We start from the raw sequence: 14,361 nt of genomic DNA on the forward strand, positions 1-14,361 counted from the left end.
GTTGTTACCATCGAAAGGTTCAACCTTTTAACACAGCAGCATAAGTGTTCACTTCCAATGGCCCTTGTTTTCAGTGAGGTTACCAAATATTGCACTTCTCTGTGAAAGTTATCATAGTGATCTGATATTTTCAGTGTCTTTTTGGACTGGCTCTGCTGTATAGCCAGGATTTGTTCCACTGTTTTCAAACTTAGCAAAATGTTCTTCATAGTTCTGTATAAAATGCTAGTTATTACTTTTGAAACCTGAAAGGTTTAGCAGCATTCCAGATTTCCACCTTGCTTCACATTTTTGCCTTCATTTTGAATATGTAGTCACTACATTTTTGACAATATATATTACATTTCATTTTCCAAGCAGACCTTTATTAGATTAAGTCAGATAGAAGGAATAGCCTCATATTTATAATGAATGACTTGCACATTCAGACAAACACTCTGTGATATTGAGTAGCTTAAATCTCCAGTGTATAAACTGTAAATTAACATTGAAGACCTCTCTTCACAATCATTACTCTGTTTAAATAGTCATGCAGAATTACTAGTTGTCAGTAATTTTTTCTTGAATACAAATATGTAATTTCTTCTAATGTTGTAGCTATCTTGAGCTGTGTGTCATGAAAAGAGTATCTTAAAATAGGGAAATGGTGAGTGTAATGGACAATTGAGACTCTTATTGCCCTTTAGCAGAAGCTTCAGGTTTGCTTGCAGCTCATATTGCTAATTTCCTAAAAGCCAATGATATTTTGGTTGCTGAGCATGATCCCAGATGATAAATACCCTTCCTGCTGGGACCACTGATTCAGCCTCTCTGGTAGTCTTAGCATAAAAATCTGACCTGGGAAATGTCAAGTATGACTTGTCTGTCATAAGGGATGACTTTCTTTATCAAGTAAAGTACCCCTTAAAGGCATAGGGGAAGAACAGTGTGAAAAGTATTTGTTGCAGACTTTTTTATAAACAGAGAACTGCAGACCCCAGAGCTCTCCATTACTCATTGTACAAATGTGAGAAATCTGGGCATAGGCACAATGAATAAATCAGTCAGTAAGCCCCTGTACAGTATGCTGCAGGATGCATTTCAGAGTAGAATCTAAGAGCAAAATTATTGAAGAGCTTGTCATTTCCAGTTCATGTTGCAGTTGTGAAAAACAGCTTTGCATCTTTGTTATGCTACAGCACTTTATTGATTTCCAGTATAATCTAAGGACTGGAATCCATGCTTCCCAAGAAATTTAGTAAGCCTGGTGATATGCCTCAATACTTACAGAGGCTGAAACCTGAAACTGGCTGCTGTAGTCAGGATGGTGTTAGCACCTACCCCAAGAGCTTCTTGCTGTGTTGCCACATTTTCACCTCACTCCAGGGTCTGCCTGCTTCTCTTTCCTCTGTTCTCTGCTGTTTCCCTTTACTTGGCCACAAAACCTTTCTTTCTTACCCATTCTCCATTCCTTCTTGCAAGCTGCTGCATGTTTTTCCCAGCCCATGTAGCTAAACAAAGCAAAGCATGGAGTTGGAAATTCAATAGTTCTAAGAACTTATCATGCCTGAGCATTATTTATTTTAAACCACATGGTGATTAAGGCCCTTTGAAAACTCTTGATTAGAGTTTAAGGAAAAAATAAAAAGCCAGTTTAAGCTTCTGATCTTTTGTAACAGCACATACAACTCCATTGTGTTCAAATTTGTGCTTAAAATGGTTGTTCTAGAGTCATATATAACCAGAAATTAATGACACTGGAAAATAATGACTAAAAATTTGATTATATTTGTATTTTAGGTGAAATTAAGACCTATTAATCTTTAGGAATATTAATAGAGAGAGTCTGATTTTTATTCTTCTAGATCACAAATTTCTTCTTGCCCATTATCTTTGTATACTAAGAATGATCTTCCTTAAAAGCTCCCGATGTCTTGACTTTCTTAGTAGGAACATCATCATGCATAGTTAGTTGAAACTTCTGCTGTGAGGAAAGGCATGTGCTCTAACAACAGAAGCCTGGCTCTGTCCCTGGTTTTGCACTCCTTAGCTCTGCTGTGTGCCAAAGCTATCTGCACTAATGCTTCATAGTATTTGACAGCCAGCTGTATGTATGGCTGGGCAGTTGGTTATCCATTTACTGTCTTTATACAGGACAATGAACACTTTGAAACCTCTCTTGTGTGGTATGGTTTTTTTTTTCCTTTTGTACCTAACCACCACAGTCCTCATTTCTAGTGTAACACTGAGTGCCCAGCATAAGTAGAGAGACAAATTTATCCTTGGAGCAGGCAGTCTGAAGATATAACTGTTTTGCAGAAATATTTGATTAGAAACAACTCTTCTTAAACAGTAAAAAAAGAAACATTTGCATTCTTAAATAAAAGTATATGTTCAGAATGATCTTTCAAAACAAGAAAGCCTTTCCCCCATTTAAGCTTTGCGTGTTGCCAAGCTGTAATGACAAATGCCTTTTGGAACAGCTACTGGTTTTAAATAGTGGTTTTGTCCATTCAGTGCTGCCATGGAGGATGTTTGTTGCTGATTTCATACACCTCAATGTCTCCTAGTATCAGTGTTCAATGTGTGGCAGCCTAGTGAAACCCTCTGTGGACCAGGCTATAAAGTGCATTTAGAAAGCAAATATTTGGCTGGATGTCAGGAAGAGTCTCTACCGTGGCTATGAGGCTTTATCTATCAAGACTGAGGTGCTGCAATGCATGTTTTAGGCATTCTCAGATCACACACTCCTTGGACAAGGAATCTTCTGCTTCTTCCTTATAAATGTAATAGCTACTGAGTAGTTATGTGCGGATTTTGTCAAGACCAGCTATAGAAAAGAGTTGTCATCATGTGAGCAAGAATGTTAGGAAGCTCTTTCTTTCCATTTTAACTTACTGAAGACTCTAAGTGATATTCAAAGGCCTGTGTACATGTGAGGGGCACAGTACAGCTAAGTGCTGAGACAAAACATTACTGTAATGGATTTACAGTGGGCTGGTACTGCCCTATGTCTTTGTCCTTAAAACTACTACAATCATAAAACCTGCATATGGTTGTAGATATATGGATATGATTGCAAATTTCTTTTCTGGTAGGAGCAGGCATTTAGCTGCTGAAATCTAAATGTTCTTTGATTTTTGTGCTTAGTACATTTTTTCTGACCTCTGGTTTACATAACAGGATCTTTTGCTTAATTGTTTCTGTCTTCTTTCTTGTGATGAACATTACATTTCTCATGCCAATGAATTCTTCTGGGGTTGACCTGCAGTGTGTTCAAGCTGGAGTTTGTATCCTCCTAATCCTAGGTCTCCTTCCTGAATATCTTCCTTGCCTGTAGCCTGGATGGAGGCTGTGCTGTCCTGTGCTGGCACTGGTATGTGAGCAGATGATTCATAGTTTTCAGTCAATTCATCATTATTGATGATATAAACTGTGTCACCATCCTTCAGTTGGTCCTGTATTCAAACAAAGAAAAAGATCTGTGGAAGAGAGACTCTTGAGGGAGATTTTTGTTAAAGCTTAAATGAACAAGAACTCTGATGCAATTTCACTTTCACTTTGTTTCATTACTTGCTTTTTATCTCAGGTGTCCATTTACCACCTTGCTGATTAAAGCCAATAGTTGCTTACCATGTTCTGTTCTCAAGCAGTGTTGAGAACCATAACTTAGCCTTCAGGTGTTTTAGATAATTTCAGTGCTTAAATATTGTTGATGGGTAGCCAACACTTTCAGTGTCTGGATGAATTATTTAGAATATATCACTCACATTTGAAGTTCATTGTATTTAGTGGCCATTCATGAAAATGTACCTTGTTGTCTATTTCACAACTGAATAAATTGTATAGTTCTTAGCACTAAAAGTACAAGAAATTGTATAGTTCTTAGCATTAAAAGTAAAATTTTTTAGAAAAGGGACTGTACTGAAGTGTTCAATCTAAAGTGGCAGGTTTTGGCTAACACCTTGAGCACAATGACCCAAGCTGGGTACTTACCCCGTATGCCCTGGGGCTGGTCAGAATCCTGGCAACAGGGCTGCACCATTCAGGCAAGGTTGATGTGAGAGGTGGCCCAGCGTGGGTTAGGAGAGGCTTTAGGTATCTGTGAGGTTTGTTAAAGGATAGTTGCAATAGAGATACTGGTGGCAACATGCTGCTGTATTACACGAAGAAATTTCATTTTAAAGCACAAGAAAATAATCTAATTAAATGGAAATATATAAAATACTAAGTCCTTATCCCCCCACCTCCCCCATTACTACATACACTCACCTGTCATCAGTCTTGTGGAAGGTTTTTCAGTAACAGGAAAAAAACAACATGAAAGCTCCCTCAAAACCCAGACTCATGATGCTCAAAACCTGTCTTGAAAGGCTATCAGAATGGCTGAAGGGAATGCCATGGCATACATAATGCAGCAGGAGCTGAAATACAGGAAGTGTATACCAGATTGTCTCCTGATCAAATTGCATAAGAAATCAGACTTGGAGCAAGACACAGAAGATTAAACAGGACAATTTAAGATGCCATTCTATCAGCTAATTTATATAAGAACAGTAGCAAATGTTTTCTTAAACACATATTTTTAGCCTTTTGAAAAAAATCAATATATTTAACAGACAAAGCATATTTCATCAGATATTAAATTCCTTTATCACTGGGAGTACATGTAAGTTTTTCTCTGTAATATTTATCTTCAGCATTCGATGCATTTCTTTTCCACTTCATACATCAACTCTTCTCTACATAAAATTATGTAAGTTAGGAACAGGCTTTATGCTATTGTCTCATACCTGTCTTCCCAATCTTTTTATCCAGAAGTGCTTTATTGAGATAAAAGAAAAACCTCATCCAGAGCAATTACATCATCTGCGTGTCTGTCAATAGCAGCTCTCCCGTGAGTCCTTCAAGTTGCCTTATCTTCTCTGCCATTTTTACTCGCAAAGTAATTTTCAGTGTTCTTTGGGAAGCAGACCTGTCAGCTATTTTTGCTGCTAGGGAAAATTTACTTTATTGATTTGTCATCCCACTTTCTCTCCCCTGCTCTTTCTTTTGCTTTCTCGCTTATGCCATTTCCCCCAATCTTTCTCTCTGCCTCCTTAAACAGGAAAGGAACAAATGTAACAGTAGTGATTCAGGTTCTATAGCATTATTGTGGAAATACTGAGGAAGGAACACTGGGCCTTGGGCCTATCCACACCAGTGCCTCCTTTTCTTTCACTGTTAGCTGTTTAAGGTATCACTGCTTTACACACACTCTTTATACTGAAGAGATGTAAAATATGCTTTCAATCTCAGTTAAAAATTGAAAGGCTAAATAATTTTCTGTGTCCTATATGCTACAGACACGGAAATTGTTCTACAGTGGTGTTTGTACGTGCACATTTTGTATTTATTTTTAAAAGTTAAGCTGCATCTGTCAGAAGGTTGGGTGATTTCTTCACCCAAAGTCATACACTGAGTTTGTGTGAAAAATTGAGTCTACTTCAGAAAAGATGGCGAGATCTTAATATAAATTCTTATCAGAATTATGATCAAGGTGAGAATCTCATGCGGTCTAATTGTGGTAGGGAAGGTTTAGATTTGTCTCACTTTGTCTCACTTCTGTTAGAGTAAAATCAAGCCAAACAATCTTTTCTGATCCATTCCCAATTTGATCTGAAACCTCGAAACTGCCAGGCTATTAAGAGCTTTTATTAAGAGGCAAAGTATGAAAGCCATTAATTAGAGTTGCTCTGTTTTCAGCACTTCAGAAAAACCTAATTAAAAGGCCAAAAAAGGAAATACAAGCCTCATTCTAGGTTTTTAATCTTTGGGAATATTTGCTTTGTTATTACAAACAACTTGAATTGTTTGAACTAAGTTGTCAGACTGGGCATGAAAAATAAAGGCTTGTAAGGGAAGCTGCATTTGATTATACTGAGTTCTGTCTGCTCTGTTCTTTCATTCTTTTCCAGAATAAGTAATTGAAGATGAGTATTAGTCTACCTTTCTTAATCCGATGATGTCTGAGCTAGGCCTTACTTGTAAGCAGCCTTAGCATTTCCTAATGAGCATTTATCCCACTCTGTAAAAATGAGTCCTGTTTTTGCCCATGCTAGCACAGAGCCTTGACCACACAGAGTAGGAGGGGCTGTGTGCTGAAGCAGACAATCCACCCAGCCACCACAGAAATCTTCAGTCCCTTGAGCCACTATTACTTTTAGTGTTAACTTTTGTCTGGTGTGTTTAACGGGCTGGCATTTTTGTATGGACATTCTGAAGTTGAGTGATTACTCCATTTTGCAACAGGTTCTCTAAATCCCCTTCATTTTGCATTTGCTCTGACACATTCATTGTGTGCTGTCTGTGCTTCTGCTCTGAAGCCTCTTGAGATGCAGTTTAAAGTGAATGCAATTTTCTTGTGCTTGTTGTGTTGATTCTGTAATAAATTATTTATTTTGTTCCTTATTTAACTAGTTATTATTCAGCCCACTCAAGGAACTTAAATTGTACTGGCCTATTTTTCATTGTTTTAATAACCTATGCAATAAATGCTTCCTCTTTATAGTTGACACAGTTCCTTTATAGTATTACAGACATAACCACATTGTTTAGGGCAGCATAAAAGAGGAAGAAAAAAAATCAGTGTGCAGTGCTGGCATTTCAAAAGCATATCAGATGTGGGTCCTACAGCATTTTAAGGCTGGCAAGAAGCCTTATCACACTCCAGCTGCTCTGGTTGCATCTCCAGGGAGATGTAATTTAAATAGTGTAATAGAAAAAGGTAGATGCTGCACTAAGGCTGCTTTAAAAATTTGAAAAAACGAAGTGCAAACCTCTTGGCATAATTGGGAAATTACAGACAGACCAAGTTTGTGCCTGCCCCATTCAGGAATGGGGAGAAGACAGCAGGGCAGCTGCTTTGCCCTCCAACCCTCCCTGGGCAGTACAGCCCACCCACACTACACAACAGCCTGTCTTAAAGAATGCTGTTACTATTGGAAAAGTGGCGACTTCTGAGTTGTGAAACTGGATTAAGGATGCCAATATAAGCATGTGCACAGAATTTTAATCCATATATAATGCAGGAATGTTACCATGCCCTGCTTTTATAATCAAATACCCATTTTCCCATTGATCTCCTGGCTTCCACTCTCAGTTTACATACCCAGAAATGTTACCCTGGTTTGCCTCATTGCTGTTTGGCCACCCCTTTGCCCAGGTACCTTCAGTCTTGTCAGGCACAGTTCTTCTCCTTTCTGTCTCACTGACACCAGGCACAATACCTAAATCTATTTCCTCAGTCCTGGTTCAGCTTCTGTCTATTCTGTTTGACTGATCTGATGTCCTCTTTGCTCTAAGTGCAATGTATTTAAAAATAATCTCATGAGGATTTTTTTTAACATTGTCTGAAACAAGTATCTATTATTGAAATCTTCCTCCTGTGTAGCTCCTGCTTCACAAAGATACAGGTAACCTGAAAGAACATTTTTAAGTGAGAAGTCACAGGTAAATCTGAGGAGAAATGCTACTGCTATTAGCTATGTTGCAGAATGTTTAGGTTTTCCATCACACAGAAAAATTGAAGATGTAGAAAATATTTTTGACTTAATACTAGGACAAAAAATCAGAACCCAAAAATTTCTGTGACCACACTTTGTTTAATTGACGTGTTCTGTCCAGTTTTGAGGATGCTGGCAAAAATCTCTATCTTTTTGATAACAAAGCATTAACATGTTCAAATAGAGAAAGATATTCTGGCAGAAATGTTGTGGCTGTTTAGATTTGGACTTCAGAGTTCACTTTCCTTTTGTTGGAGGAGCAGAGTCCTAGTCCAGCTGTGGCTCTGCTATGAAAAATATCATAGAGCGAAATAACTTGCTGGGGAGGACACTTGCCCCCCAATAAACCAACCACAACAACAAAGAAATTCAAACCCAAGCACCCCACCCAACCCCTCAACAAAGCAGCAGCTGTGGTTCCAGGTGGAAATACACATGGCAGCTCTGTCAAGCCCTGCATTTGGCCCCAAAGGTGGCTTGCCTTTTACCTCATCACATAATGGGGGCTCTGTAACTGAAGGCAATCCCATACTCCTCAAAGGAAAATATGCTTTTGGGCTTTATTTACTATTAAAAAGCCCCAAAGTATAGGCATTTGTATATTCTATATTTGTATCTTTAGATATTTGTACCTGTATACAAAGTATATAGAATTTGATACTAATGAAAATTACATAGAACAGTTTTTCAGAGGATGTTTTCTTATGTCACACTGCTGTAAGTGCACAATTGTTATATATCTTGTTTGGTATTCTGCTGCAGGCATGAATCTCTAGAAGCTAATGTCACCACTCCCCAAATCCATCCTTTGTGCAATGTTTTTAAGATTCTTTGAGCTTTTCAGCTTTTTGTTTTAGTGTCTTTTTGTGAATATTTTGGAGTCTCAAGTTGCAAATTACTTATGAGTTTTTAATATTACTTTTTGTTGTGTTTAAGAAGAAATACAATTAAGAAAGGTATGAAAGTCAAGATGTCACTTCTATTTTTTCAATCTTTTTTTTTTTTTTTGCAATTAGGGGACCTCACATTTTGCTCTTTGTTAGAGTTCACTTTGTGTGTGTGTGGTATTTTTTTTTATGAATGATTTGGTATAAGTTATGTATTAGCCTAAGGAGCAAACACTCCCATTTTGGTAGTATTTGACTGGGAGCAGGCAAACCCTGAAACTTTCCTCTGGCTGAGCTGTGCACGTGGCTGACTCCTGCTAACAGCTGGCTGAGATTATTGGGGTGCTGAAGAGCCCAGCTTGTGTGCATGAGTGAGCTGGGGAGGCACGGAGACATCGCCAGCTCTGGGGTGCACATGCAGCAGGTTCAAATGCCCCAAAGCAGGGGAGGTGTTTTAGAGGGAGCTCTCCTCCTGGCTCTTGCAAGAGAGGATGCTCTACATGCTCTCGTGTACCATGGAATTTGTAGAGAATGGGGAGTTATCAGTATAGACTGGTTGAAAAATTGGGTAATTGTTGGAATAGCAGATATGTTTTTGAAAAACCTGTGAGATCTACAGTGATTTAACATGTAAAGATAAGTTAATCTGCACTGTGGAGAAATCACTACATCTGGTATAAATTATATTCTAATTTTAACTTATAGCTGTTACTAGCAAATTCTCTTCTAGTTATTTGACTTTTTTTAATCTTTTCAAGGAGTGGTTTAAAAAAAAATTAAAAAGTCTGCTACTGTTGTAACTTAAAATGCTAAACAATTGAGGTTAAAAGGAATAATACTGTAGCTCTGCAAAGTCAAATCATCAGGTCTCTTTTTTTAAAGGATTCATTCTTTCTGTCTTTGTCTTTCTCCTGTCTGAAAGAAGGAAGAGTAATGAGAACCAGTATTAATAAGATCTGGTTCAATGTGTATTTATGGGAAAGTCTGTCTGATTTAAATTCCAGATCCAGATGTAATGTCAGACCCTAAGAATTAACTCTGCCTTTTTTGTAGAATAGGGCTAAAAATTTGCTGCTTTCAACTTTGAAACTGGAAGCATTGCAGAGATGTGGGCAAAATGGAGGAAGTTAGTGAAAGTAATCTTAGTCACAAATTTTCATCTATATAAGCACTTGCAGACTGAGAAGTGGCTTGTTCTCTTATGTGTGTTGAGTAAAATGTCTGGGGGATTTGCAGACCACAGTCTTAGATACTTAGATCACTACTTAGTCTTGTAGCTAACTCCCTGAGGCAGAGCAGAAAATCAAGACATCTTACTCAAGTTATTTGAAGTCTATTATATCCTGAATATAACGCCTCCATGTAAGTAAAAATCAGAGACTTAAATGGAAACCTGCTTATATAACTGCTGAGTGGTAAGGCAGCTACTCTTGAAAATGGAAGGATAGAGCATGCAAAGGATGGAAGAATGCTCATATAAGATTAAAAAAGAATATATGAAGAGACAAATTAACATTAGAAACAGGTTTGGAAGATGCAGACTACATGAGGCAGATAAAGACTAGAAGAAAAACTTTCCCTCCCATCAGTTGTATAATAACAAGAAAATGATTCTTCATCTGACAAAAACCAGCAACCGTCCCTCAAAATAGCCTCCCAACCCTCCCCAAACAAAACCAGCACTGCCAGCTCCAATCAAATCAAAATCAAAACCAATCAAATGAAAAATACCAAAAAACTTGCAACCAACTAAACAGCATCACCAGAGATGCATCAGAGTCAGCTGCACACAGTGAATAGGCAAGACTTCTGCACTAATCACATCGGTGCTCAGGACATGCATGGGATTTTTCTGAAAAATGTGTGTGATTTTAAGCTGACATCATTGGTATCCGCTATTTCCAGACACCTTTCAGCAGGATATCAGGCAGACATCTAACCTGCCAGTCTTACTTTTTCATCAGCAAAGAGAAATGGCCAAATCCAAGACTGTTAAGTCCACCACTGAAGGATAAGACTAATTGGAATTAATTAAGGTTAGGATGAGTTTTTCCCTTTCTTGACTGTAAAACAGTCTAAATAATTCAATTAGATATAGATGACTAATAGTTAAGTATCTAAAACTTGGTGAAATGAATCTTGCTTCAGAAGGTGAGAATATAGAATTCCTAAGGCAAAATATAAGAAATCAAACACAATGTCCTCCATGCAAAGGAAACTAGGAGTATAAAAGGCATCCATTTTCATAATTAGAAAACGCTATATTAAATACATCTAGAAGAAAAAGAACGATAAAGAGCATATAAATTTCTGTGAGAAGTATGGCACCAAACCCAGCAAAAACTTCAAAAATGTTTAGCTAGTGAAAACCTGAGTATACATGGGATTCATGAAAAGAAATTTGACCTCAGAAAACTTAAAAGGATTTCCTGGCATATTTTAAGGCATAGAAATTTCTCAGGACATTCCAAAACTGCTCTGCCTGTAGTTTGGCAATAGGGTTTCTTTTCATGCAGAAGAGTAACTTCTGCACATGGTACATTTAACATGATTACAGAACTGGAGATACCATTGGTATGAGTAAGATAATTTATTGCATTAGAAAGGATGAACTTTGCTGTGACCTGGCTGTGCACAGACCCTTAAAGCCTTAGAAAGTCTCTGGTGCTAGCTGCCTCAGGTGAGATCACTTTGAAGCTCTTCACTTGAAGCGCAGCTTTTGTATAAAACACGTGAACCCCGGTGCTGGCAGAGGGAATTAATTTAGAAGCACAGGCAAGTTAGCAGAGGTTTCTGCACTCTGTGTGGAAGATTGTTTCATGAGATTGTCCTTGGCATCACCATCTGGCAGAGAAGTATTCCAGAAAGCAGATGTGTGAAGAATGTGGACTGGCAGGAGTTACACCCCTTACTAATTATAGTTTAATACCAGTGGCACCACAAATCTAATAATTTGCACGGTGCAGGGAGAATAAACCTCAAAAATTAAATGCAGTGAAATATAAGTACAAATTGGTTTTGATCAAGTAAATTACTCCAATATCACAGAGGAGAACAGAGGTCTGATTCAAATAAAGTGAAAGCTTTCAGAAACCTTTCATCAATAAATTATGTCAGGTAAAATGAATCTGCACCAAGACAACTCTGAAGGATAGCAGTGGTTGTAGTGTCTCCACCCTGTAACAGGAGAACCTTGGGACCAGGAGCATGATGGAGGTAGGGAGTAACAAGAGAATAATGTGAGCAGGAGTTTCCAAACCAATGGGCTGTATTCTCCTCAAGCTAAAATATTGCAGTGAAAGCAAGGCAAGAAAATGGCTGCTAGAACTTTGTGAGTAACAGCTGGGTTAATAGTCCTGCTGTGGGCTTCCAGTGATGCAGATGAAGAGCTAAAGCCAATGCACCAAAATTATGTTCCAATAGAAAAATAAGGATTTGGTATTTTTTCAAGAAGTCATACGAGATATTTAATCAAATACATGACATATAGCAGCAAAATAACAGATCTGTGGGGAGGGTTTTTGAGAAATCTCCAGCTTCTGCATTGCCACGAGTCAAAGAATACCCTCAGAGTTTTAAAGGTACAGCTTGAAAGGAAAATACAATCCCTTATGTGAAAAATCCTGTAAAGAACTTATTTTCTTGTAGAATTTAGTAGAAGGACAAGCAACAAAAGTAGAAGAAAGCTTGGAGGAACAATGTCTCTTTTATTCTGATGCTTGCTTGTTTTCGTAAAGATTCGAATAAAAAAATAGAAACAAAAGTGATCATTCTCTATATATTTTAGAAAAAGGAAATCTGTATAAAGATAATAGAATCTCTTTCTTTGTCAGAAGACTGGTATAAAGAATAAAACACAAGGCTGGTGTCATGTCAGAAGGGAATAGTAGCTCCAAGGAAAATGAAAATTCTGGAAAAGCTTTTTAAAACTCTTCGGTACAGTAGTAAGGATAGACTGGAGTGCTGCTCTCTTAGCCCATTATTAGTGTACAAACAGAACTTGTAATCAGGGATGTCTGTGTCCCTATGGAATGTAAAAGCAGGATCCCAACATGAGCTGTGCTGGGTGAAGCCCTTGAGCGAGCTGACAGCACCTGCAGAACATGCAGTGCAGTCATGGAAATATAGCATTGCTTTTTGTGTGATTCTGAGAAACCATGCTCATTCCAGATATGGAAGTAGATTCAAAAGCTGTGTGGCAAGATCAGGACATGGTTTGGCATTTTGCAGGACTATATTTTACTAAGTGGCATGTTGTACTTCAGGCCAGATTGCTAATGAGTAAGAAGTGCTGGGACTGGCTTAAAATAAGCAGTCCTTAGATTTCCCTGTGCTGAGCTGCTGAGAGCAGAAGAACCTTTGTAAAGTCTTGCTAATAGAAAGTCTGTTCAGTTTAAATACATCCTCTGAAAATCTCTACTCCTGTGAGCAGGTTGGTCCAAGGACTGCATTCAGATTCTCCAGCAGCTTTTTCCAATGTGTAACCCATGTTACAGACACAATTATCTAGTTGGATGAAGTTGGAACTCTCTAATAGGTTTGTAAAGAAAGCACATTAAGAAGGGGAGGGTTCAGTGTTGAAGATGTGAAGACACATTGCCTAGGAATAGGTTCTGCTGTGATCCAAAGAAAGCAGCCTTCTGGCAAGCCAGATCTTTGCTGTTGTAAGGATATTTTAATACAGAGAAAGACCCACTAGAAAGCCCTCACAAAATAATGTTCCCTAAGAGATAAGGAAATTCTAGTGCAAAGAACAAATGAGGATAATTAATTATGGCACATATCTAAGAATAAATAGTTTAGTGAACATGAAAAAAATATTATATATTTATTATCATATTAGTTTAAAATGCTGCATAGATAAACCAGAATGCTTTATGAACAGTGCCAGATTAAAAAAACAGAACAGAGGATACATATTAAGAGATCAAACTGCCTTTTGATCAGCAGAGCAGTTTATCAAATATAAATCAGAAATACGAAAGGCAAACGCCAGATCTCCAGCCAGGATGGCTCATCTCCTTGTTCCTGTCCCTGCACTCGTCTGGAGCAGGACAATTGTCTTGAGCAATTTATTTAGATTTGAAGTAGATTTTTTTTTTTTGTTCTTGTTAAACTCCTATTTCTAACATAGAAGAATACATTTACAGTCATTGACTATTCTCTCTTATTCTGGAAAAAAAAAAAAAGTCTGCAAATTGCATTGTAGACCTTGTGGAAATTGATACTAGTTCACAGATTCCTCTGTTTCTGCAGAACTGTTAGCAAGGTGCAAAGGGAAAGCACTATCTCAGCCAGAATGTGATTAGTGAGGAACAGCATTCAGAGGCTCAAATGTTTATTCTGCTGCAGGTGTTGAACAAAATAGGTGTTCCTGGCAATAGATACCTTCAGTACTGTCACAGAAGCTGACTTAAAGCCCAGTTAAGTAGACTCAATCTCTGTGAACATGATGATGATGATGAATGTTTCCCTGGTGAACAGCTGGAAAATTACCAGGCAGTGGCAGTATCTGCAGCAGTTCAGTGTGTGGCCATAGATCGCCCTGGACAGCCGGGCCCATCTCTGCATGCTGTGCCTGTCTTCACTCCTGTGCTCTCCAGCTCCTATCCTGGTGCTTTGCACAGTCTCTGCTTCTCCTGCCCAGGGACTGCTTTGCCAGGGAGCTGGGCTGGGACAGGCTGCTCCAGTGCCTCTGCCTGCAACAGCTTCTCTAACTGGTGCATCCCTTGCTCATCTTCTGGGGAGCTAAGGGAACTCCAACACAGAGATGCTGCTATGGTCTCCAAAAATCTGATCAGCTTTTTGTCCACGAGGCTTAATAATGTGGCAGTAGCTGATATCTGGTGTGTGAACAATAATTTGTGGCTGTCAGTGTCATGAAAGATTTAAATAAGTTGCCTCTCTTTAGCTATACTTCCTCAGCCCACAGAAATAATCTGAAAGGGTCA

The 14,361-nt window shown here is 38.3% G+C and overlaps 1 protein-coding gene across 3 annotated transcripts in view; it reads right to left on the reverse strand.

Annotated features, from left to right (window-relative positions):
* Positions 1–338: 338 nt before the first annotated feature.
* Positions 339–14,361, reverse strand: part of SLC9A9 (solute carrier family 9 member A9) — a 177,514-nt gene continuing 163,491 nt past the window's right edge. For all 3 annotated transcript variants that reach the window (XM_072933138.1, XM_072933137.1, XM_002195706.6), the window contains 2 exons: positions 3,976–4,081; positions 339–3,437 (listed from right to left, as the gene is read on the reverse strand). In XM_072933138.1, coding sequence (XP_072789239.1) covers positions 3,216–3,437; positions 3,976–4,081 — 328 coding nt within the window. In that variant the 3' untranslated portion in view covers positions 339–3,215. The remainder of the gene's footprint in view (positions 3,438–3,975; positions 4,082–14,361) is intronic.

Source organism: Taeniopygia guttata, chromosome 9 (assembly GCF_048771995.1).
Source record: "Taeniopygia guttata chromosome 9, bTaeGut7.mat, whole genome shotgun sequence".
Taxonomy (NCBI): Eukaryota; Metazoa; Chordata; class Aves; order Passeriformes; family Estrildidae; genus Taeniopygia; species Taeniopygia guttata.